Source organism: Carcharodon carcharias, chromosome 10 (assembly GCF_017639515.1).
Source record: "Carcharodon carcharias isolate sCarCar2 chromosome 10, sCarCar2.pri, whole genome shotgun sequence".
Lineage (NCBI taxonomy): Eukaryota > Metazoa > Chordata > Chondrichthyes > Lamniformes > Lamnidae > Carcharodon > Carcharodon carcharias.
The window spans coordinates 157,375,077-157,401,479 of NC_054476.1; the positions used below are offsets into that span (position 1 = coordinate 157,375,077).

The 26,403-nt window shown below is 43.6% G+C and overlaps 1 protein-coding gene across 7 annotated transcripts in view; it reads right to left on the minus strand.

Annotated features, from left to right (window-relative positions):
* LOC121283048 (vascular endothelial zinc finger 1-like) overlaps positions 1–21,204 on the minus strand; it is a 43,087-nt gene extending 21,883 nt beyond the window's left edge. For 6 of the 7 annotated variants that reach the window (XR_005944176.1, XR_005944174.1, XM_041197039.1 and 3 more), the window contains exons 1-3: positions 21,057–21,204; positions 3,164–3,834; positions 1,271–1,334 (exon numbers count right to left, since the gene is read on the minus strand). Coding sequence is in view for 4 of the 7 variants with exons in the window: in XM_041197039.1 (XP_041052973.1) it covers positions 1,271–1,334; positions 3,164–3,834; positions 21,057–21,197 (876 nt within the window). In the remaining 3 variants the exon portion in view is untranslated. Of the gene's footprint in view, positions 1–1,270; positions 1,335–3,163; positions 3,835–13,392; positions 13,532–21,056 lie in introns of all 7 variants that reach the window. The other variant, XR_005944175.1, reaches the window with a different exon arrangement.
* Between the last annotated feature and the right edge of the window lie 5,199 nt (positions 21,205–26,403).

The window sequence follows — 26,403 nt, forward strand, 5'->3', positions numbered from 1 at the left end:
AATTTAAATCTCAGTTAAACATTTTCAATTAACCTAGCCTCAACAGGTTTCTACGACTCTTGAGCAATGAGGCACTTTCTGACATCATTCCTGAACAGCCTAGCTCTAATTTTAAGGTTGTGCCTCCCGCTCTGGTCTCCCACACTGAACAGTTTAGTGCTGCCATCCTCGATGGTGAGCAGGAAAACGTCAATGCTTGTCAAGGACAAACCATCCCAAACAGAAAAGATGCCTTTTCAGCTCATGCACCGACATTCCCAGAACTGATGCCAGCTGAGTAGCTCCCTGAGCAGCATGGAAACCTAAAACAAAAAAGTCGGACTGGGGAAAGGAAATAAAACAGAGCTGCATCATAATAATGTACTTGTTCAAAAAAAATTCTGTCCTTACTGGACAGTGTTGTTCTCAACACTACTCTTTGGCCATCTTCTATAAACATCCATGCTTGCCTTTCTCCTTTATACCATATCACCTGGTCAAACTGCCCATTTTTTCTCCTCCTCAAATTCACCCTCACCTCACAAAAAAATCTTTAGGGCTTCAGAATCAGAGAGAAAAGTAATTCTCAAAATATCATTTACCTACCAATTCAAAAAAAAAATACCAGTTCTAGTTCCCCCCCACCCCCCCCTCTTTAAATCTCGGAAGACTGTCTCACCAAGGATATCTGGCACCTTTGCGGCAATGTCAAGTCACACATTGGTTTAAGCTCAGTTTGTGGAATCCCCCCACCACCAAACAAAGCTGGTAACATCAGAGCAGTTTGGAGTAACGAGCTCAGAAACCCAATTTAAATATGTGCAGCTTTGTTTATTTTTTTTCCCTCGAACAGGAAGTACACTGGTTAGAGGCCAAAAAGGCAAAGCAGGCAATTGTGGTTCCTAGTGAACAACAGGCAGATATTAGACTATTAAATTTGCAATTCTTATCTCAACTTGCATTTGGACTTAGCACTTCGCCAGTCTCCAAAGGAGTGGCTGGGGAAACTAGGATGAAGCAGAGACAGCGCACCTTTCCTGCACACCTCAGATCTACTGGCAGGTCACGTGAGCTGCTGCTCTAGGTCGCACTCAGCAATGGACCACTCCAACCTCTCCCAAATGAGGATAGCAAATGCGTGCAGGGAAAAAAAATTATGAAGTAGCAGTTTTACAGAAAGGAGAACAGTTTTGGAACTTGTGACATTCTTTTGAAACCAACAATCTTTGAACATTTATCCACGTGGACAACACCCCTTAATTGACTTTAAGACAGAAAAATAGAAAGTTACTTGACATTTGAAGGGTCTCTCTGTGGAATGAACATGCTTGACATGACAGCTCAGATGATCAGGCCTGGACAGAAAAGAAAGACCATGGGTTAGATTGAAACAGAATGAATGTTTTAATTTTATAATTAACAAAAGATCCCCTTGCTGGCTCCATAAGCATATGAACCATGCAGGACAATACTGGACACAACCAGAAAACTCTAAATCATCAGCCTGTGCTGTTAACTGATTCCCATCAGGACAGCTGTATGGGGTTGCTATAACTGCCTTCAGTTACTCTGGACCAGGGAGAAAAGTCAGTCAGGAGTCAGCTTTGGATCAATACCCAACAATTCAGATAATAGCCAGTATAGATATAGTTAGAAATTAAAGTATTAAACTAAGCCAAAGTTGTCCAATTGGGTGTGCCTGTGGGCCACATTCCATGGAGCCTTGGTGACCATATCTAGTTTACACTTACTTTCCTGTTCATTTACATATTCCTCAACTTACTGTTACTAATAGAGGTTTATTTCTTTTTATTCATGCATGGGATGTGGGCTTCGCTGGCTGGGCCAGCATTTATTGCACATCTCTAGGGTCTTTGAGAAGGTGGTGGTGAGCTGCCTTCTTGAACCGCTGCAGTCCATGTGGTGTAGGTAGGGGATTTCCAGGATTTTGACCCAGCGACAGTGAAGGAACGCTGATATATTTCCAAGTCAGAATGGTGAGTGACTTGGAGGGGAACTTCAAGGTGGTGGAGTTCCCGTTTATCTGCAGTCCTTGTCCTTCTAGATGGCAGAGGTCGTGGGTTTGGAAGGTGCTATCTAAGGACCCTTGGTGAATTCCTTACAAGTGGTAAATTTATTACAAGTTACCCATTTAAAACAACTGTTTTGAAATGACAGGCTCATAAAATCCAAATAGTAAAAGTAAATATAAGAAACATAGGTGCAAACAGGACTGAGCCACCTGGACTGAGGGCTGGATGGCCAAGACTCAAAGGCTCCATGTGAGCCGAGAGCTGCAGCTTGCCCAGCTCCCTCCAAGCTGCATGGGTGCTTGGCTACGCAGCACCCCTGAACGTACCGCACACAAAGAAAAATTAGAGGGTACTTTACCCTGAACTATGCATTTATTTTGCAGCCAGAGGCACAAACCTTTTTCCAGAGAGAAGAACAGTGCCAGTAATCAGCTGTTATTCTCAAATTCAACTGGGACATGGTCTGTGTACAAAAAGAAAACGTATACAGAACAAGCCTGAGGCAAAAAAAAACATCCTCTCAAGTCACAATCAAGAGTCAAGTGTAGCTTTGAATGGATTAAAGCAGTGGGATTAAGTGATGGTACTGTGCTGACAGTAAATGCACAGGCACAGTTGTTGCCTTCAAACGCCACAATGAAAGCAAATGTTGCTTTTTGATACAAGTTCCTTACTTTCATATTAGTTGGATACACTCGTCACAGTGACAAGCAATCAGGATTTTATCCTGAATATTTGTTTATTCCAATAGATATGAAGGTCAGCAAAAGGTTTCAACAAAGCAACAAATTCTATTATGTTGTTGGCAGTCCATTACATTTCAAACTTCCAAAGCTTATAGTCAAAATATTTTTACGTCTTGCTTGCAATACCAAATTTTATTTTAATAAACACAGACAGTGAAAAGCTCCTAAACACAATTTTCAGAATGTAGCATCCAAGTGGGCGGTTTCCCCAGATCTATTTGACTAACGTCACACACACGTGCTAGAATGTCGTCAACAACATACAGAACAAGTCCCTCAAAACAAAACTATGAACATAATGCTCGTACTTTACCTCATCCCACATGTAATGACCCCCCCCACCTATCTTTCCCATCTTTACTAGCTGCCCCCAGCCAACAGCTCCCAAACCCTCTCTTAACTTACCTGGAGAATCCTTTCCCACAAAGGCTGCAGATGTATGGTTTGTTGATGCCCCCTTCGTGCGAGCGCACGTGATAACTCATGCGGTCCTTCCTCTTGAAGCGTTGCTGGCAAACCGGGCACTCGAACGGCTTTTCATCCGAGTGAGAAAGTTTGTGCCGGTTGAGGTGGTAAACGTCGCGGAATGCTTTTCCGCACAGTTCGCAGCCGTGGTTCTTCTTCACTCGTCTGCTGGCATTCTTGCTGGTCGTGACTGCCGAGGTGCTGCTGGTGACAGTGGAGGTGGAAGCGTCGGTCGAAGTCAGCATCCCTGCAACGGTTGACACCAGTGTTGTCGTGCCACCAATGCCAGGTGCCGATGACATCAGCGAAACCATGGTCGGTACCTTCCTTGGCCGTGAGACCAACTTGATTCCTGTGTGGCATGACTCATGTCGCCGGAGGTGATAACTGTCTCTGAATGCCTTGCTGCAGTAACTGCAAATCACGGGTGTTCTGGTCTTCTCCTTCTTCTCTACCGTAGGTTTGGGTGCTTCTTTGGGATCCGGGGTTTTCTGAGGCTGGGGCAGTGTTGTCACGGGTGCTTGCTCACGTGGCTCGGTCGATGAATGCAATATTGGCAGAAGGCTATTCTGCACGTGCTGCTGGTGTTGCTGCTGAGAGATATCGGCTGCCTACAAAACAGAAGTGAAAATTAGCCACGCTTCATTCTAGACCCTTACTGTGCATGTGAACTTACCCATCACTCCCCATTTTATGGACTTGACAACTTGTGTTTAAAGCATTTGATGTTGGGCTCCACAGTTACATAGACTTGGAGTTTTCCCCACTTTTATTCCCTACCAGTAGATTCAACGACCAGAAAAAAAGGTTACACAAAAGAAAAAATAGCTAGTTGTATGGATTCGTGCTTCCTAGACCTGTAACCACCTGATTTGTGGAATATTATCACTTTGGTTATATACTACCACACTGGGTAATTAACAAACTCGCATTTCCACAATGCCTTGCATCCTCAAGATATATCGAAACATAGCGTAACCAATGAAGTACATTTGACGTGTAGTCACTATTTTGTGGGGAAACGCAGCAGCTAACTTGCCCAAAGGAAGTTCCCTGAAACATCAAATGAACTGAACAAGTTAATCTGGTGTTGTTGAGAACAAATGTTGGCCAGGAAACTGACTTTTCATCTTCACAAAATCTTTTCTATCTACCGAAATAGACAGATGGGGTCACAGTCTAAAATCTCATCGGTATGAAATTTATGATTGGGGCTTGCAATACAAAGCAAGTGTATTTTATAACATCAGCAACTTCAAAAATTGTAGAATCTCCCAGGTGCAGATCAGCCTTAGCAGTCACACACGTACCCACTGGACCCCTACCAAACACCCCAAGTGAAGAACACGGGCATCATCGCCTCAAAGGATGAGCAAGCAACTTTAAAATATTCTTGTCTAATTGGCAGGCAAAGCAACTTGTTCCATTTCAGGGCATCTTCAATTTCTACAATGCAAAAGTTACCAGTGCTCAAAAGTTCCAGGGTCCCTAAATTAAGACTCCATTCAAAGTTTTCAATATTTTTCACCGTTTTATATTGATACTTGATTTTAGATAGTGCAACCTGATGATAAATCACAGAGTATGGGTATTTGGACAAGATTCCAAGAGACTGCAACACTGCCCCAGCATAGTTTAAAATAATAATTATGTGCCACAGTACACAATAGGGATTGCCCTCAGGGTGGAGATGAGAGCTTGTCCTCAACCACTGTGCTGTGTTCACTTTTACCAATACTACTGTGGATACATGGGTAGGAGTAAAGCAACTGGTTACTTCCTAGTGATAAAAACAAAAAAACTGCGCATGCTGGAAATCCAAAACAAAAACAGAATTACCTGGAAAAACTCAGCAGGTCTGGCAGCATAGGCGGAGAAGAAAAGAGTTGACGTTTCGAGTCCTCATGACCCCTAGTATTGGTTCCAGCTGGCCCTGGATCAGACTGGCAGCTACTAATAGTTGTACTACAAAGCTACTTTTGGTGGTAGACACTGAAATCTCCCCCTACAAAGCACATTTTCTGCCCTTGCTTCCATAAGAGCTTCCAGCAAACGATTGTTCAACATGTAAGAGAACTGATTCATCAGTTGAATGTGGAGCGGCGGGGGATATATCAGCAGGAGGCTTCCTCAAATTCATGAAACTTCACGAGTCCAAAGTTAATGTGGCCGACTCCCAGAGTCACACTCATCACTGTATACCACTATAGACCTATGTGCTGGTGGATTGTTTTGCATTGGAGGGCAGTATGTTGCTGTTTACTAATGTTGTTTACTGCATGAGATGTGAATGTTGAGAGTCAATAGCACTGTAGTAATGTAAATCCTACCCATAACATAACCAAGAAAGGTGTTCGCTGACTAATGCGATTCTGCAAATACAACCATGTCGGACTATTGTTTGACCTGCATAATTTATCACTCTATCCAGAAAGGCAAAAGATGATAAAGATGGACTGGAAAGAACAGAGGGACTCGCTGCATTAAAATCTGTGTCAATGTACTGACAACCTTAACTGCAATCACTATTTTCAGCAGCAGGATTCAGCATTAAACCTTTGAGCAGATGAAGTAGTCTGCAGTCTTTAATCTTTCTGACAAAATACAGCCAGAATGAAAGAGTGGCTGTTGTTCAGTAACTGCAATCAAAATCACTTCAGGGTATAGGCTATCAAATAACATTTTCTTTATTAATAATTAAAAAGGGCAGTGTCCCTGTAGGTGTTTGTTTTTAATACTCATTCAAGGAATTGCTGGTAAGGCCAGCATTTATTGCCCATCCCTAATTGCCTTTTCATGCAAGTTCAGCTCCTGACATGCAATGCACTCTGCTGCCAACAATGTAAGCTTCTATTTTTATGAAAATACATACAACTGTTGATTTAATTAAATAATATTTAACAGTAGGCACTTGTTCTGTCTCAACTATGGTGCTACAACATTCTTCAGCTCCTGTGGGCTGGAGGAGATGGAAAAAAATGAACTGCGGCCAGGGCATTGATTACTACCTACATGATGCAGGGTACACGCGTAAGGACATAATAAGATCCTGAGGGGGCTTGACTAGACAGATGCTGATTCCTTCTTGTGGGGGAGTCTATAGCTATGGGAGACAGTTTAAAAATAAGGGATTGCCCATTTAAGATGGAGATGAGGAGGAATTTCTTCTCTCACGAGGATCATCTTTGGAATTCTCTTCCCCAGACAGCAGTGGAGGCTGGGTCATTGAATATATTCAAGGTTGAATTAGATAGATTTTTCAGCTACAAGGGATTAAAGGGTTATTGGGGGTGGGGGTGGGGGTGGGGGTGATGGTGGCGGGGGCAGGGGGGGTGCAGGTAGAAAAGTGGAGTTAAGGCCACAATCAAATCAGCCATGATTTATCAAATGGCAGAGCAGGCTTGAGGGACCAAATGGCCTACTCCAACTCTTATTTATGATCTTATGATCTAACAGATGGGACTTAGCTGCATTGTACCCATGAATAACTTGGCTCACATTCACCATCTAGGCTGATAGGAGGGGAAAAGCTAGTTGGATGAGTAATTAGTTGCCAGCACTTGTGGAAACATACCCCAACAATAGTTATTATGTTGAGGAGAGATGGCAAGAAGATCGTATAGAGAAAAGGCCAGAAGGTGCTTGATGACTACATCAATATGCTGAACATACCAAGTACAATCTTGGCCGTGAAAATGCTAAATCTTTAAAGCATCTCATATGGTTATATTATAACAGCTTCTATGGCTTTTAATGAAAAAAATAACCTGTTTGTGCAGATTCAAGACCTGCATCCACAAGTGAGCAAGCCAGTACTCTCACTCGTGACAAGGCATTCCCTGCAATGTAAGGTGCTACATCACAGCACTGTCTGAGTCTGGGGTTCAGGGGAGCAGCCTACATTTAACACGCAGTGGGCTGGTTCCAATCTCTACTTGGGTGAGCTCTGAAAATAATAACTCACTATTTCACACTCGTACCCATCCCTTGTGCTGGTGCTGAGAGTTTGTCAACAATGCACACACATGAAAGAGAAATTGGTACTGTGCCAGTTTCATCCGTCGATGTCCTTGTCTCACAACAGAAGTGCGCTAACACGCTAAATTAAATCAGCACATTTACAATGCCAACAATGGAGAGCTGGAATTCTGGCATTAGACTGGGACACTCATTGGAGGCCAGTAGGTTTCTGTTTACTAGCATTGCTGACTGCACGAGATGTGTGCATTGTGAGTTGACTGCACTGCAGTAATCAAAGTACTGTTCATTCCTGTGCCTGAGAGGAGAGAGTTAACTATCCAAATATGGTCAATCTTCCCCCAAAAATTTCAGTAAATAAAAATCATCACTTGCTAGTGGACGGTTAATTGGACAGCTTATCAGGACAGAGAGTGAACGTGACAGTGAAATTAAGGCGGGGCTCAGCCCAAGCCACAGGTGGGTAATCGGAATTTTTAAAACTGTACAAACCCAACACTAATAAAATTGCAAATTTAAAGATCAAAAACATCAATGATGCCAACTGAAAAACGTGGTTCCTTTAGGGGGAAAAACTTCCTTCAATACAGCTGTATCAAAGGAATTCTAATTCCTAGACTGGCTTTCACTGACTAAGCATCTAGCTCAGAGCAGCACAGAGCACCAGAGGCCAGTTATAGCTCATGCCTTGGCTATGGTCAGTGTGCAGGCTGGGTGGTGGGCAGGGTGGGGGTGTGTGCTAACAGGGAAGAATAAACAGGAATTGAACAAGGTTTTTTTAAAAAGGTAGTATTTTTCTTTAGGACATTTTTTACAATACACTTTCCCTTCAAATTACCTGACATAGGTTCTCCAGAACAGCACAGGTGTTTATACTGAGGTGGGAAAATTAAGCTTGCATCTGAGAACGCCCCAGCTTCATTGCTGGTGCACTCAACAGGCCCTAAGAAATAATAGTGTAATTATAAACAATCACTTTTAAGCAATCAGGACCTGATTCAACATTGGAACATGAAAAATAACAAACTTAACAGAATCTGGCAGTGTGTTTGAAGCAAAGTGTAAAGGACATAATCTTTTCTTTAATATTACTGTGGGATACTAAAGCAGGCTTATGGGGACTGTGTATGTATATTGGAGTGTGTGCACATGTCTAAATTAATTAAACTGCAGTCAGGCTGCAAGGTTTGAATCATCAAAAAGGGGTTAGGTGTAAAACTAGACATATGAAATGGAGATGTGTAAGCTAGGATAAAGCCTCAGCAGATACAGCGTGAATGGAATTTGCATTTTTAGATAAGTTGAGAGGTTGTTTGATTTGCGAAGGGACATGATAGGATATTTACAACTGGCAAGACAAATAAGGCAAAGTTATTAAGTTTATTTTTCCCCGAAAGTGCTGGCCATAATGACAATATGAAAGATTTTTATATTTTGGGAAAAGTAACTTCCAAAGCAAGGGTGAAAAAAATGGGATTTACAGATTAAAAAGGGAGAAGGCATTTTTAGAGAAAGATGGAAAAGCTGTATGAGGAGGGGCCATGTGAGATCTTGAAAGGTGCACTGTCTGAAACAGACTTGTGGAAAAAGCCTCTAGCCACCCTGGAGAAGTATGCTGTTCCAGTAACCAAGGTTGTATTAAAAGCCTTTGGAGTTCCATTGTCAAGTGAGAGGGAGAAAGCAGCTGTGAAATACTTCCCTAACAGCAACAGTGGGTGCTTGTGGTAATTTTGCTGGATGTTTTTTAGATTAAGAATCTATTTGGACTGTTGCCTGAAAGGGGTGGGTGTGTAGTCGAGAGTCTACTTAAGTAAAAATCTTGTAAGAACTGTTATGAAACTAAATATAAGTGTGTAAATGTAGTGTTTAAGTTTTCTTTTCTTTAAATTAAAACATTTATTAACAAATCTTTAAAATCTCCAAAGATGGTAGCGGACTCTGTACTTCCGACTTCAGTATACAAAGCTTCTCGTAATAAATACAAATTGAAAAATCGTTGTGATAGCCTGGCCAAGTTTCCCTCTGGGATTTGGTCAGCCTGGCAAATACCACCTGCCATATCATAACAAAAGTAGTTACATTTTTTAACCCTCCCATTAAGTTTGTGAAGTAGATCCACAGCTCTAAAACAGCTCAAACCAAAGTCACAATAACTTCCCACGGCCTCTCGGCAGACTTCAGCATAGTTGATCACACCACCCGCTTCCTGCGCTCCAATGTCCAGCTCAGTAGGACTCCCTAGCTTCCTTGCACTCTTAATTATCCAATCACAGTTGGAACATCAACTGTGGCCTTCCTTCTTACCCCTATGTCATTACCTCTGAGGTATGCTGAGGACTCTCTTTAGTCCTCTCTTCTTTCTCATCTACATGGCAGCATTTTCCAAACACAGGAGCTCAACTTCCACACGTACGCCAACAATGCCTAACTCCACCTCCTTGACTCCTCCACTATCTCTGTGTTGTCAGACATGTAGTCTTGAACTGTCCACAGTTAGACCCCAGTGTGCACTGGGAAGACCAAAAACATAATAATTTTTGACAAACTCTGGACTATTGTCACCACTCCATCCCAGGAGAAAATTTCAGGCAGAATCAGACTGCTTGCATCCACAAAGTCCTATGTGACTCTGAGTTGTGCTTCCATCTCTGTAACATCGCCCAGGTTTGCTCACCTACAGTTGAAAGTCACATCCATGTGTCTGTCACTACCAGGCAGGACAATTCTAGCCTTCTCCTAATCAGAGTTCCACCCTTCATTCTTTATAATTTAAGCTCATCCAAAATGCTACTGTCTCTGACCTGCAACCTCCTTACCGTATTCTTGCTGACCTACATTAGCTCCCATACCCCCAGACCCTCCAATTAAAATCCTTATCCTTCTGTTCAAATGCCTTTGAGGCCTTGCCAGATATCTCCATTCCATCAGCTTCAGCCTCTTGCGCACACCCCCTGACAACCATGCCAATGGCCATATAGGCCCTACACTCTGCATTCCCTCCCAAAACCCTATCTCTCATACTCCCTTAAAACCAACCCCTTTTGGTCATCTTTCCTAATATGCCCTCCAGCTCTACTCTTTTCTGACTGCCACTTAAGCACCCAAGGACATTTTTCTATGCTGAAGGCACACAAATAGAAGCTTTTTAAAATAATTTCAGGACTCTCAAAGTAACTTACCAGATTTGCACGCTCCTGGTAATGAGTCACCAAGCCTGTTAGCTGATATGTATATGTTCTTTTTTAGTACACACCCCCACAACTTTAACTGCCCAAAATTACTATGCACTACATTCAAGAGCAACCGCCAATGTCCTAGGCCCAACCATCTTCAGCTGCTCCATTAATGACCTTCCCTCAATCATAAGGTCAGAAGTTGGCACGTTTGCTCATGTTTGTACAACATCATTGGTAAGGGGATCAAAGGTTACGGGGAGAAGGCAGGAGAATGGGGCTGAGAAACTTATCAGCCATGATTGAATGGCAAAGCAGACTCGATGGGCCGATGGCCTAATTTCTGCTCCTATGTCTTATGGTCATTCGGCAGCATTTGCGACTCCAGTTACTGAAACAGACCAGCCCATATGCAGCAAGACCTGGACATCATTTAGGCTTGAGCTGATAAGCGGCAAGTAACATTCAAGAGCCAGGCAATGACCATCTCTGACAAGAGAGAATCTAACCATCTCCCCATCACATTCACTGGCATTACCATCACTGAATCCCCCCACTATCAACATCCTGGGGGTTACCATTGACCAGAAACTGAACTAGACCAGCCATATAAATACTATGGCTGCAAAAACAGGTCAAGTCAGAGGCTGGAAATTCTGCAGTGAGTAACTCACCCCCTGACTCCTCAAAGCCTGTCCACCGTCTACAAGGCCTAAGTGAGGAGCGTGATGGAATGCTTTCCACTTGCCTGGATGAGTGCAGTTCCAACACTCAAGAAACTCAACACCACCCAGGGCAAAGTAGGATGTTTGATTGGCATCCCATCCACCTCCTTAAATATTCACACTCCCAACCAACGATGCACAGCAGCAGCAGTGTGTGCCATCTACAAGATGCACTGCAGAAACTCACCAAGGCTCTTTTGACAGCACCTTCCAAACCCGCGACCACTACCACCTAGAAGGGGCAAGGACAGCAGATGCATGGGAACACCACCACCTTCAAGTTCCCCTCCAAGCTACACACCATCCGGACTTGGAAAAATTGTTGTTCCTTCACTGTCACCAGTCAAAATTCTGAAACTCCCTTCCCAAAAGTACTTTGGGTGTACCTACACCACATAACTACAGCAATTCAAGAAAGCGGCTCACCACCACCTTCTCGAGGGCAGATTAGGGATGGACAATAAATGTTGGCCTAGCCAGAGGTGCCCACATCCTATGAGCGATTTTTAAAAAATTCCACGGAAATTCTAAATGTGAAAATAAAAGTCATATTTGTTAAAGAAAAATCATGATGTGCTCAGTCTCTGACTCATTGGAAACTCACAGCACAACTCAAATTTCAAGTGTTCCAATTCGTCAGAATTGGTACGTGAAAAATGTGGAAAGTACATAATGGTCAAGAAAGCAGTTTATAATTGCAAGGTCATGTTCCGATGACATTAAGTTATGAGATTAAAGCACAAGTTTTTATGACTTTTAACAGAACATGTCTCTAAAGACTGAACTGCAATCCTTCTATGCCAGTTGTGCTATTTCCTTTTCTGTATTGAAGGTGCTGACTCATGCAGCTGTGCAGTTCTATTGCTGCAGTACCTTGCCTAAGTGGGTCATTCCTTACTCAGATAGCAAGGCATTCAACTACAGGGACATCACTGAGTTAAGCCTAAACCTCTCTCACCCAACATCCACACACAAGCACTTTGCAGGAATCATTGGCTAATTTTTCTCTCATCCAGTTGGAGTATCCTTACCGGTCGAGACCAGTCACTGTCCCTCAGATCTTTCTGAATGTGTCTTGGTATCACAAGAGACATAGCCACCCACTGAACCATTGGGGAATTCATCACATTACCATAGAACTAGTTACTTTTACAATGAATTAATTTTCAGCTCATAATTCTGACTGCAACACACACCAAAATGTTATAATAGATGCTTATGTTTTTTGCAATTTCACTGCAGTGCAGCACAAGGGATTGCTGCATTACTGAAAGACAGCACCTTCAGATAAAATGTAAAGCCAAGGAAGGCCTTGCGTGCTTGTTTGATGGACACTAAAGATCCCATGCCACTATCTGTGCAGACAATTATCCAGGTAAGTCAGCTAATATTTCTTCCTCAACCAAAAACCAGTTTAAATGGCTATTTATCTCATTGTTCTGTAGGGCATTTGCCTACATGCTAAACTACAAGATACTTCAAAGCAACAGACAGTATTCATTAAATCTGAAACGTTAAGACTTAATAAAAAAGGCGCAGTATAAATACAGAATTCTCTCTCATTCCCGAGTGCTAATACTCTCACCTCATCTTGCATCATTTGCGAGACTTATATTTATATAGCACCTTTCACAATCGCCAGATGTCCAAAAGCACTTTACAGCCAATGAAGTGCTTTTTGAAGTGTAGCCGCTGTTGTAATGTAGGAAACATGGCAGCCAACTTGCACACAGCAAACTCCCACAACAGCAATGTGATAATGGCCAAATAATCAGCCCCTGTGATGCCAACTGAGGAATAAATATTGACCAAGACACCAGGGATACTGCCCCCACTCTTCTTCAAAATAGTGCCAGGAATCTTTCATGGCCACCCGAGAGTCAAAATGGGGCCTTGGGTTTAACATCTGACCCGAAAACTGGCACCTCCGACAGTCCAGCACTTCTGTGCTGGAGTGTCAGCCTTGATTTTTGTGCTCAAGCCCTGCAGGAGGACTTGAACCCAGAATCCTGTGACCCAAAGGCAAATGTACTACCAACTGAACACAGTCAACACTTTATTTGCGGATTGTGAAATGGAACAAAATACCACATTAGAGCAAAGAGGCTAACTCAATACCTAGCTACACTATACCTGATCTGGAAATACTCAACTCTCTGATTTGTAACAACTTACATTTAAAGAAATGTTCCAATCTCCCTATGCTAATATACCACACTTGAGCACAAAATAATATGAATTTTATTTCTAAAAGTCAAATAAATGGGTCTATATGTCAGATAACTAACTTAACTAAAAGTCTGTCCGCTGGTCTGTACTGAGATCTAAAGCATGGCATGATACACCTGGACCCGTGGGAGGTGAGAAGAGCAGAGATAGATGGAAAGACGTCAACCAGGGTTCCTACTCCTGTCACTACCCAGCAACGAGACCTGTAAAAGTATATACGGATGAAGGATGAGTATATGTTCAGTCCACGCTGCAATGCCTCCCCCAATCTGCAAGTTAAATAGCATTCACTACAGGAATATATGAAGAAATAACATTTGGATACAATACTGGAGAATTAAAAGTCAGCCAAAAAAGCCATTATTTTCAGGACAGTGAAAATTCCAGGGAGTGAGAGAAAACTTTAAATTTCTTCAACGGATTAAATGCTCATCAAAATTCTGTTTATCTTAAAAACATTTGAGTCTTGCTATCAGTTTTTTTGAAAAATTGCTCATTGCAATTTAATTCCTATCCATTCCCGACTTTGACTTCAGTGACATGCGTCAGTTGAGTTGGCAGTGAAAATCTCTCCGGAAGGGATTATTGAACCAGACTATACAAACCAGCTGAACAATCAGTCAATATCATCCACTGGCCCACAGTACTTCAGTATCATGTAATATTTTAAACCAGTAGGTGGCTCTTCCTTTACACAGGAAACTCCAGAGATATGGAAGACACTGAATTAAAAAGATTCCTGCTCCTGATTACCTCCAATGACACTTGCTGAGAAAGTGCCTGGTACTAGGCAAGGATAGGCTTAGACCTAGTGACGCATTCTGCTGACACTCTCAGTCTCAGGTAAAAAAAGACCACTTGGATAAAGTAGCAGAGGATGGGCAGCTTGCCTGAAACCACACCCAGCACTCAATATGACTTTCAGAAGGTACCACACAGCTGGACAATAAATAAGTGGAACACAACATATTCTTAAAATGAAAAATAATAATACCAAAAGCATGTAACCAGTCACTGGCTCAGCTGACAGCTAAGTAACATGTCACTTTAATAGAGCAGCAAAACACATTTATAAAGGAACACATCTATGTTATCGTAATGCAGCAAACTGCTTCTTCCATACTAGCCTTCAGTCCAATTTGTCTAAAACGATGCCACCTGCATCTTGTGCCAGGTTAGGAATCATTCACCCATCATACCTATTCTCGCTAACCTCCAAGCCCTATTCAGCAAATTTAACATGCCTCCATAGCCTAACATGCCCTTTACAGTTCTCCAGCTCTAGGCTCCATTCATCCTTCTAATGGCATTACTTAATCAGTGGCAGGGCTTTCAGTTCCCACTCAAGTCCTGTACCTCTGGAGTCATGCTACTTCACTCCCTGCCTTCGACAGTAAAATCTTAAACCAACTTTTTCCGACTAAAGCCACGCCAATTCCCCCCAGATACCCAGTCAGCTCATCCCACCCCTTGCCCATTACCAGTGGCTCATGCCCTGGCTCTTCCCCCTCTGCCCATTGCTGACCCCAGCCCACCCCAACCTCCAATGCTCACCCCAACCCTCCCCCGTCAACTTCCAATGCTCACCCCAACCCTCTCCCCTCAACCTCCAATGCTCACCCCAACCCTCCCCCCTCAACCTCCAATGCTCACCCCAACCCTCCCCCCTCAACCTCCATTGCTCACCCCAACTCTCCCCCTCAACCTCCATTGCTCACCCCAACCTTCCTCCTCAACCTCCATTGCTCACCCCAACCTGCCCCCCTCAACCTCCATTGCTCACCCCAACCCCCATTCTTCGCCCTGGCCCTCATCCCCACCAAACATTGCACACCCCAGCCTTCCCGCCACAAACCCTATTACTTACTCCAGACCTCCCCCACCCCAAATTCCCATTGCTCAGCACAGCCTTCTCCCCCCAACTCACTGCTCGCCTTGGCCCTCCCTGCCAGCCAACCCCCCAACCCCCTGCCAGCCACCCCCCCCAACCCCCCAAAACCCCGTTGCTTGCCCTGGCTCTCTCAGCTGTTCTCCTGCTTGACCCATCTTTCCTAAATTGTCTACCTATTTGGCCGATCTTACATTTAAGTTAAATGTTGGGATGTCATAGGTTAGGAACAGGACTAGGCCATTCAGTCCATATACTTGCCTTTGCTCAATATTCTTTAATAACTTTGACTAAAAAAACTCTCATTTAAAGGCTCGGCTCTAACTTAGGCTATGCCCCTCATCCTAGACCAACCAACCAGCAGAAATATATATATATTTTTAAATGTTTTATTTTTTCTTGGGATGTGGGTACTGCTTTTATTTTCTATCTCTAATTGCCCTTGAGAAGGTGGTGGTGAGCCACTTTCTTGAACCACTGCAGTCCATGTGGTATAGGTATAGCCACAGTGCTGTTAGGGAGGGAGTTCCATGCTTTTGACCCAGCGACAGTGAACAAACAGCAATATATTTCCAAGTCAGGATAGTAATTGGCTTGGAGGGAAACTTGGGGAGGTGGCAGTGCTCACATGTATCTGCTGTCCTTGTCCTTCGAAGTGGTAGAGATCACAGTTTTGGAAGGTGCTGTCAAAGGAACCTTGGTGAGTTCCTGAAGTGCATCTTATTGATGGTACACACTACTGCCACTGTGCATCGGTGGTGGAGGGAGTGGATGTTGAAGGTGGTGGATGCAATGCCAATCAAGCAGCTGTTTTATCTGGGATGGTGTCGACCTTCGAGTGTTGTGGGAGCAACATCCAGACAAGTGGAGAGTATTCCATCACACTCCTGACTTGTGTCTTGTAGATGGTGGGCAGGCTTTGGGGAGTCAGGTGAGTTATTTGCTGCAGAATTCCCAGCCTCTGACCTGCTCTTGTAGCCACAGTATTTTTATATGGCTGACCGAGTCCAGTTTCTGGTCAATGATAATCCCCAGGATGATAGTGGAGGATTCAGCAATGGTAATGCCAGTGAATGTTAAGGAGAGATAGTTAGATTCTCTCTTGTTGGAAATGGTCATTGCCTGGCACTTGTGAGGCACAAATATTGCTTTACTTCATCATAGAGAAGGACAAAATAGGTACAGAAATCAAGGAAGGGGACTGCGATATACTTGAGCTAATTAGCATTGAGAGGGAGGAGGTATTAGCAGTTTTAGCGGGCTTAAAAGTGGATAAATCCCTAGGCCCAGATGAAATGTATCCCAGGCTGCCGTGGGAGGCAAAGGAGGAGATTGCAGGGGCTCTGACATTAATTTTCAAATCCTCTCTGGCCACAGGAGAGGTGCCAGAGAACTGGAGGACAGCTATTGTGGTAACATTATTCAAGAAGGGTGGTAGGGATAAACCAGGGAACTATAGGCCAGTGAATCTAACATCAGTGATAGGGAAACTTTTGGAAAAAATTCTGAGGGACAGAATTAATCTCCACTTGGAGAGGCAAGGATTAATCGAGGATAGTCAGCATGGCTTTGTCAGGGGGAGATCATGTCTAACAAATTTGACAATTTTTCAAGGAGGTGACTGGGTGTGTAGATGAGGGTAGTGCAGTTGATGTAGTCTACGTGGACTTCAGTAGGCTTTTGACAAGGTCTCGCACGGAAGACTGGTCAAGAAGGTAAGAGCCCATGGGATCCAGGGCAAATTGGATCCAACATTGGTTTAGTAGCAGGGACAGAGGGTGATGGTTGAAGGTTGTTTTTGTGACTGGAAGCCTGTGTCCAGTGGCGTGCCACAGGGCTCGGTGCTGGGTCCCTTGCTGTTTGTAGTGTACTTTAATGGTCTAGACATGAATTTAGGAGGTATGATCAGTAAGTTCGCAGATGACACGAAAATTGGTGGTGTGGTAAATATCGAGGGGGGAAAGCCTTAGACTACAGGGCGATATAGACAGGCTGGTCAGATGGGCAGAACAGTGGAAAATAGAATTTAATCCTGAAAAGCGTGAGGTGATGAATTTTGGGAGGACTAACAAGGCAAGGGAGTACACGATGAATGGTATGACCCTAGAAGTACAGAGGATCAGAGTGACCTTGGTGTGCATGTCCATGGATCCTTGAAGGCAGCAGGACAGGTGGATAAGGTGGTTAAGAAGGCATATGGGATGCTTGCCTTTACTTGTTGAGACATTGAATACAAGTGCAGGGTGGTTATGATGGAGCTGTATAATGCATTAGTTAGACCACATCTGAAGTACTGTGTGCAGTTCTGGTTGCCACACGTTCGAAAGGATGTGATTGTACTGGAAAGGGTGCAGAGAAGATTCACCAGGACATTGCCTGGGCTGGAGCATTTCAGCTATGAAGAGAGACCAGGTATGCTTGGTTTGTTTTCCTTAAAGCAGAGAAGGGACCTGATTGAGGTGTACAAAATTATGAGGGGCATAAATAGGGTAAATAGGAAGAAACTTTTCCCCTTAGTGGAGGGGTCAATAACCAGGGAGCATAGATTTAAGGTGAGAGGCAGGAGGTTTGGAAGGGATTTGAGTGTTTTTTTTCACCTGGGGGTGGGGGTTATCTGGAACTCACTGCCTGAAAGGGTAGTAGAGGCAGAAACCCTCAACGTTTAAGAAGTACTAAGATGAACACTTGAAACACCATAGCATACAAGGCTACTGGCCAAGTGCCAGAAAATGGGATTAGAGTAGATAGGGCCTTGATGACCGGCATTGACACAATGGGCCAAAGGGCCTCTTTCCGTGCTGTAAAATTCTATGACACTTATCAGCCCAAGCCTGAATGTGGTCCAGGTCGTGCTGTATATGGACACAGACTGCTTATCTATCTTCCCTACCTATTCCCCTTTAGATCTTGAATCTTCTTCTATATACCGGGGAATATGACCCTAGTTTGTATAATCCCTCTCATATCTCTTTAATCTCCTCTGACTCAGCAATCCTCAGATATCTGCACTGATCTAACTCTGACCTCTCGAGTATCCCTGATTTTAATCCTTCCGTCACTGGTGGCCGTGCTTTCAGCTGCCAAGACCCTGAGCTCTGGAATTCCCTCTCGAAGCAACTCTGCCCCGCTCTCCTCCTTTAAGTTGCTCCTTAAGACCTACTTCTTTGACCAGTCTGTCCTAATGTAGCTTGGTATCAAATTTCATTCGATAATTACTCCTGTTAATCACCTTGGGAGGTTTACATTACAGACACTATATAAATGCAATCTGTTGTTGAATGATTGACTTCTTGCTGAGATATGGTCCCATACAAGTCTTCCACACCAAATTATTGTTCATTTATGGCTACAAAAGGGAATTAGCAAACCAACTGATCGTAAGGAAAATCATCAACAAGTCCAAATCTGTCCTCACTCTGCATACACATATATGAATTCCAAGCAAGAACTGCTAGAAAGCATTTAAGAGAAACCCTGACAGTTTTCTCTCTAATGCAGGAGCACTGAGATTCAATTGTTCCTACTCCCACTCCAGTTGAATCAGCTGGCTTAGCAAAGAGTAGGGTTGAAACTAATATCTTTGGATCAAATACGAGGAAGGCAGCACTCAAACCTACTCAGAAATAGTCATTCGCACTGTCTTCAAGATTTCATGCCAAACTGCATTAACTAGACATTAGTGTGTACCACACATATATAGAAAGATGCAGAATTTTACATGGATGATCTGCTGGCACTATTTTTGGTTTTTTTTGTACACGAAACATACATGTTCATATACTTGTGATAAATAAAAGCTCATTATTATAATGGAACCATAGAATGATTATAGGGCAGATGGAGGCCATTCAGCCTGCTCCGTCTGTGCTGGCTCTCTGCAAAAGCAACTCATCTAGTCCCAGTCCCGTGACTTTTTCCCATAGCTCTGAACATCTTTTATCTTCAAATGATTATCCAATTCTCTTAAGATAGCCACAATTGTATCTGCCTTCATCACACTGCATTCCAAATCCTAACCACTCTGTGTAAAATTATTTTCATGTCGCTGTTGCTGCTTTTGCCCATCACCCGAAATCAGTATCCTCTAATTGTCAATCCTTCCGCTAACGGGAACAATTTCTCTATCTACTCTCTCCAGAACTCTTAGGTATTGAAGGAAGAATACATTAGCCTTGGAGGGAATACAATTAAGGTTCATTAGACTGATCGCTGGGATGAGAGCATTGTCTTATGAGGGGAGGCTCAGGGATTAAATTCTGAGATTTTGGAAGAATGAGAAGTGATCTTATTGAAACAATTAAAATTCTTAAATGTAAACATTTTTTAAAAGGCTTGATAGGGTTGATGTTGGAGGGATGTTTTCCTTGACTGAGGAAGTCCAGAACTAGGGTCCGCAGTCTCAAAGTAAGGAGTTTGCCATTTAGGACTAGGATGAGGAGGAATTTCTTCATTGAAATGGTTTTGGATCATTGGAATTCACTATTCTAGGGCACTGTGGACAGTCAGCTATTGAACACATTCAAGGCAGGGATTGATGGATTTTTGAATACTAAGGAAAATGGGGATAACACAGGAAGGTATAAATGAAGATGATCAGCCATGACTGTATTGAATGGTGGAGTCAGCTTGACATCAAATGCCCCAACACCTACTCTGTCTGTGCTGGTATTTCCCAAGTTCTTATGTGGCACAATACTGATTCAGAATTTATCTTGTTTTTAAAATATAATTCACAGTCTCAGTAGTGCACACCACAGTTAGGAAGCAAACTTAACATCTGAATAGATCTGCTTCAATTCACCAACACTTCAAGTTAGGACAGTTAACACTTCCACTGCACAAATCTCAAGTCAGGGTAGGCTAAGAAAACAGCTTTGCTAGACCATCACTTTTTTTTTTGAAAAATACTAAAAGCCCCACATTCAAGTATAATAAACCTCACTGCTTCATGACAACTCTATGCATGTTGGTCAGCAAACAAAGTGACTTAAAAGGAAATCTGTAAAATAAGCACTATTCCTGTGTTTGGTGGAGCGGCCCCAAAACATCGCATTGTATGCCCTACACTAAACCTAACACAAGCTGCATACAATTAGATAGTTTAACTGCACGGCGGATGACAATAGTTTTTTTTTAAGACAATAAACTGCCTGCAAGGAGCAGTTAAAAAAAAATCAGGCAGAAAGTAAGTCGTTAAAGTGGAGAATGGGGAGGGATGCTGGGGGTTCCACTTGCTCAACTGACAATTGTTTCTGCAAACTTATTGCATATTCAGATTTTATTTTGCGGAGGGGGGGGGAGGACTGAATAGCAAATTAAATTCCTAATTCCCTTAGATGGACTGGGGAGGGGGGTGTTCCTAAATGTTGGCTGCAGTCCATTCTTTTTGGGGGTTTTTTTTTTTGGGGGGGGGGAGTGGGAAATGCATTCTCCAGCTCTTAATCTTTAGTGTTAATAATAAAAAAGAGTGAGTGAGTGAGTGAGTGATGCTGCACTACTACCGGGTTAGAAAGCAGCTGGATGTCTGACTGCTATAATGCTGCTTGGCTGGGCTTGTCTGCAGCTAAACCCTGAGAGAGGGAGAGAGAGAGAGAGAGAGGGAGGGAGGGAAACTTCCCCCAGCCCCTTTTTTACTTCAAAATGCCGACTTCTGGGGGCTTCCAATTCGGACGCCTTGCGGCCGGGGGCCCGATTCCCTTGTCGGCTTCCACTCCCCTCCCCTCCCCTCCCCTCCCCTCCCTCTCCCTCTCCCTCCCTCCTTCTTCCTCCTCCTCCTGCTTCCTTCTCCTGCTTCCTTCTCCTTCCTCCTCCCTCCTTCCTCCTTCCTCCTGCAGCCTCACCTGAAATATGAAGGCGCCCCAGGTCGCTTCCATTTCGCCACCGCCGCCGGAAGGGGAGCGAACAGTTGCGGGTGGTGAGGTGGGGGCTGGGGGGAAGAGGCCACAACAAAGCTGCTGAAAACACAGCGCTGGGGCCAACATGGCCGCCGCCGCCACTTCCTGTCACCTTTCACCTCCCCTCAACTGGGCGCAACCATGTGCTGGTTGTTTGCGGGGGGGGGGGGGGGGGGTGGGGGGGGGGGGGGGTGGCTGGGATAATGGGGAGTCCCCCACCTTTTTTTGCAACAGTTGCAGGTGGCAGTGCACGTGGGACATTCAGTCCCCTCCCCCCAAACATTTTGCTGTTTTAACCCTCGGCCAAAGGGGCGGGGTTAGACCACCTGGAGCCTCCAAGCAACCAAGTGTTACTCTCAGGCAGAACAAAGTTCCAGCACCTGAGTACTCCACGTATCCTCGTGTCTGTTTGTCAATTAAGTGTTATTATTACTGCAGTCGAAACGTCAACTCTTGCTTCTCTCTCCACAGATGTGGCCAGGCCTGCTGAGTTTTTTTTTTCCTTCCCCAGCACTTTATGTTTTTTTTTAATTTATTTCAGATCTCCAGCATCTGAAGTATTTTGCTTTTAATTTTATATATATATATATATATATATATATTTTAAATATTCGTTCATGGGGTGTGAGCATCGCTGGCAGAGCCAGCATTTGCTGCCCATCCCTAATTGCCCTTGAGAAGGTGGTGGTGGTGGTGGTGGTGGTGGTGAGCCTCCTTCTTGAACCGCTGCTGTCCATGATTAATTTCCTGGACAAAAACAGGATTACCTGGAAAAACTCAGCAGGTCTGGCAGCATCGGCAGAGAAGAAAAGAGTTGACGTTTCGAGTCCTCATGACCCTTTGAAGAAAAGAGTTGACGTTTCGAGTCCTCATGACCCTTCTGTCGAAGGGTCATGAGGACTCGAAACGTCAACTCTTTTCTTCTCCGCCAATGCTGCCAGACCTGCTGAGTTTTTCCAGGTAATTCTGTTTTTGTTTTGGATTTCCAGCATCTGCAGTTTTTTGTTTTTATTTATTAATTTCCTGGACACCGCTGTGATTGAATGCGGAAGAAGAAAAATAATCATTGGGGCATTTAAAAAAAAAAACATTTTTCCCCAATTTGTTTGAAGACGTTTGTTTATTGATTTAAATAAGTGTTGGACATGAGGACCTCTGCCTTAGAAAGATGCCTTGGACTCTGCCTCAAACACTCCTTGCAGCAAAGCACTCCAATTATTTGACTGGTCTGAGTGGTTGGAGGAAGAAGATCATGTGATGTGGATTCCAGGAATATATCCAACCAAAGTTAGCAACCCAAGCCAGGGGGAAACTTAAAACTAATTCCACTGCCTCACACCCTCCAGACAACCCTGCATCTTCCTCTAGTTTCAAATATTTTATCCCATTTTCCCTTAGAAGGATGCCTTAGCCTCTACCACATGCACTCCTTACAGCAAAACACTTCAACCAACTCTGAATAAATAAACTCTGACCCCTCTCTCTCTCTCCTCACTTTCAGTAACAGTTTCAAATTGATGACCCACCCCCCACTCCCTCATACTTAACAATAAAAACGTGTTCAAAAGCATTTGAGATTGAATATAACTCTTGAAAATTATAAATATAATTTTTGTCAATGCAAAAGCACAACAGTCAAAGGAAGGATTGTATTTATATAGCGCTTTTCACAAACACCAGAAGTTACAAAGCACAGAGCTGCCAATGAAGCACTTTTGAAGTGTAGACACTGCTGTCATGTCTAAAACACCACAGCCAATTTATACTCACAAACAACAATGGCCAGATAATCTGTTTTCATGATGCTGATTGAGGGATGTATATTGGTCAGGGGAAATTCCTCTGCTTCTGAAATAATACAATGAGATGTTTCACATCCATCTGCAAGGTCAGATGTGGTCTTAGTTTTACATCTCATCTGAGCAGCACAATGCAGTATCAGCTTTGATTTTTGCACTGAAGCCCTGACATGGGGACTTGAACCCAGAGGCAAGAGTGCTACCAACTCAGCCACAGCTGACACTTAGGAATGAAAACATTGTGGCATCATATCACCTATCCTGTTTCTTCCATCTTTTTAACCCTACAGTCAGTAATAGGACCTATTAATAGCCTGTGGTCTGTTTAATTTTTTCACCACCATAAAGCAGGATATGAAGATGTACTTTTTTTTTGGTAAACTAAGTGTCTGACATGGGCAAAAATCCATTTCCATACTTCAGAGTCTCCAAAACAAGTTAAAGATACAACATTTCTGAATGCAGTGGCCTACCACTTTCCATAATCAAATGCCCAACTTGCTGAAAATAACATTTAAGGAATCTTGTTCCTTTGGGTGAAGATGCCCATGTTCATCCTCTGGAGTATTGTGCACAGTTCCAGTGGGTACATAAGGCCCATTTGCACCCGGATGGTTCTGCTGCAAATAAGACAGGATACCACAGAAGATTGAGTTTTAGACGAGTTTCTGGCTCAGGATTTCCTCTCCTTGCGTTTTCTCTCTGCCTCTGATATGCGCTTGCTTTCGAAGGAGGTGCGCCGTTTTTTTATTTGGTTGGGCCAGGTGCAGTGAACCTGGGTGGAATCTCCTCGGACTCAAAGTCAATAAATAATATTCCTAAGTGAAGCCTTTAGAGTGTCCTTGTCGCCTTTCCTTTGACCGTCATGAGGGCACATCCCAGACTCAAGCTGTCCATAGAAGATTCATTTTGGTAAGCAAGAGTCACATGACTAACTCAACTCAACAGTAGTAACTGTCTCAGAGTAATGTGGACGCTTGGCATGCCAGCTCAGGTGAGCACCTCGGTGTCTGGTATTTTGTCCTGCCATCTGATCTTCAGAAGCTTCCAAAGGCAGCCCAAGTGAAAGCGATTGAATTTCTTGGCATGACACTTGGACAATCCAAGTCTCACATGTGTAGAGGGGAGTGGGTAAGACTATTGCTCTACAGACTTTCGGTTGGTAGGCAGACTTATTACTCTTCTTTCCATCACTGATGTTGTAAGTCTGTCGAAGGGCTACACATGCTTTGGCAGTTCTTGCACGTGTCTGATCTTCAGTATGGACAGCTCAAGAGACAGCTGCTGAAATAAGTGAACTTATCCACTGCTGACAGGTGGTCATGGAATGAAACCTTGGGCTTGAGATAGGGCTCTCCTGGGAGTGTACTGGGAAGTTACTTCAGTATTCTATGCGCTAATCATAAAGCTAAAGTTGTTGCAGGCATTGGAGAACACGTCCATGCTACATTGCATGTCCGCCTTGGAACTGGCAGCATAGTCATTGGCAATCAGAAAATCACAAAGTATGTCCTTGGAGTCTTTGGTCTTTGCCAGGCATCATCTCAGATTGTCGTCCATGCGATATTTGATTTTGGTGCCAGGATCACCATCATGGAGGGCATCAGAGAGAACTTGCTGAAGAGGGTTAGCACTTGCATGCAGCCTGGTTTAATTCCATTAGTGACCAGGAGTGGTCAGAAGGCTCACCATCACCTGGGACAGGTATAAACATGCTGCCATGGCACTGTCAAACCATTTTGATGGCTTCCCAGGGTAACTGAATTTCTCCATCACCAGGGAGGACTTCCCTGCTCTTAGGAAGAGAGGTACATAGAACTCAGGAGCAGGAGGAGACTATTTGATCCTTCGAGTCTGCACCACCATCTTCTTTGAAATAGTGTCATGGGATCTTGTCATGGGGGGGACCACAGTGGGGGAAAGGGAGGGTGTCAATCCACTATAGACTGTAGTTGGAGGGATCAAAAAATATAGAAAAAGAAACAAAGCTAAAGGATAGAGTGGACCAATAATCCATGGAAGGATTTGAAGATGAGAATTTTAAACTTAATGTGTTGGGGGACCACAAACCAAGACTTGCTTGACTCAATCATCAGAATCTACCATAGAGAATCAACTCAGTTCTGATGCCCCATCACCAAACCCACCTCACCCACCCTCCTGGAAGAATAGGCAATGGTTGTTCATTAGACACAGACAAGTGAAGGTTTAAGCCCATTCTAGTTAGGCAATGGAGGGCTGGTTAGTTAAGTTGGCTAGATGACTAGCGTGTGCTTGAGCATAATGCTAACAGTGGAGATTCAATTCCTGCTCTTGCTGAGAGAGACTTGGGACTTGCCTCCTTACTGCTCCTGAGAGTGGAAGGCAATAGCAACCACTGACAAAAGGAAACAGTCAGGATGAAGCACAGCAGACAATGAACAAAAGACCTGCCCTTTGGGCTGAGCATACATGACGTGGGCCATACTTGGAACTCCCCCACCTCCCCCGCACCCCCCCAACCCTCACCTGTCAACATGATGAGCAATGTAAACTCACTATAGAACATGTGAGTCCATTGCCATCATTCTCCTGACGACAGGCATGGAAACACTACCTACCAGTTAGAAGTGCAGGGATTCAGTAGCAATTACTTGCCTTTCTGTAACCTGAAATCACCATAAACCATTTAAGTATATATAGACATTCACTAAGAGCCTGGAAAGGGTAATTGATAAGTACTTCAAGAGGAAACTAATGCAGGGATATGAACAAGCATTGGTGGGTGGAACTAACTGTATTGCTCTTCAGAAAAAGCTGGTGCAGACTCAATACACTGTTGGCCTATTTCTGTGCAGTATGATTCTGATAACTGTTTACATATTAGATAATGATGGATTCTTCCATCAGTTTGAAAGATGAGTGTTCAACAAGGAGATCAATTGTTCACTGTCTACATTGGTGTCATCTCATATGTAGAACATAAGACATTAAGACACAGGAGTAGGTCATTAGGCCCATTGAGTCTGCTCCACCATTCAATGAGACCTTGGCTGATCTGATGATCCTCAGCTCCAATTTCCTGCTTTCTCCCCATAACCCTCAATTCCCTTCCTGATTAAAAACCTATCTCTGCCTTGAATATACTTAATGACCCAACTTGTACAGCCCTCTGTGGTAATGAATTCCACAGATTAACTATCCTCTGAGAGAAGAAATCCCTCCTCATCTCGGTTTGAAATGGCCATACAGAAATTGAGTATCGCTGAAAAAAAGAGATATGTTCTCAAAACTTTTCATCTTTCACGCATCAGGGTAGCTCGTAAGAATTTTTCAACAGTAGTGGGGCAACAACAATTTTTACTGTATGAGGTTGAGTGTTGATTGGTTGGCAAGTGAACTCTGATTGCTGGAGGCGGTGTCAGGGGGAATGCAGCAAAAAAGAGTTAACCGCTCAGCTTTGTTCAAATTCAAACTGGGCAGGTCGGCTCTGATAGGTCAAGGCATTGCCCTGG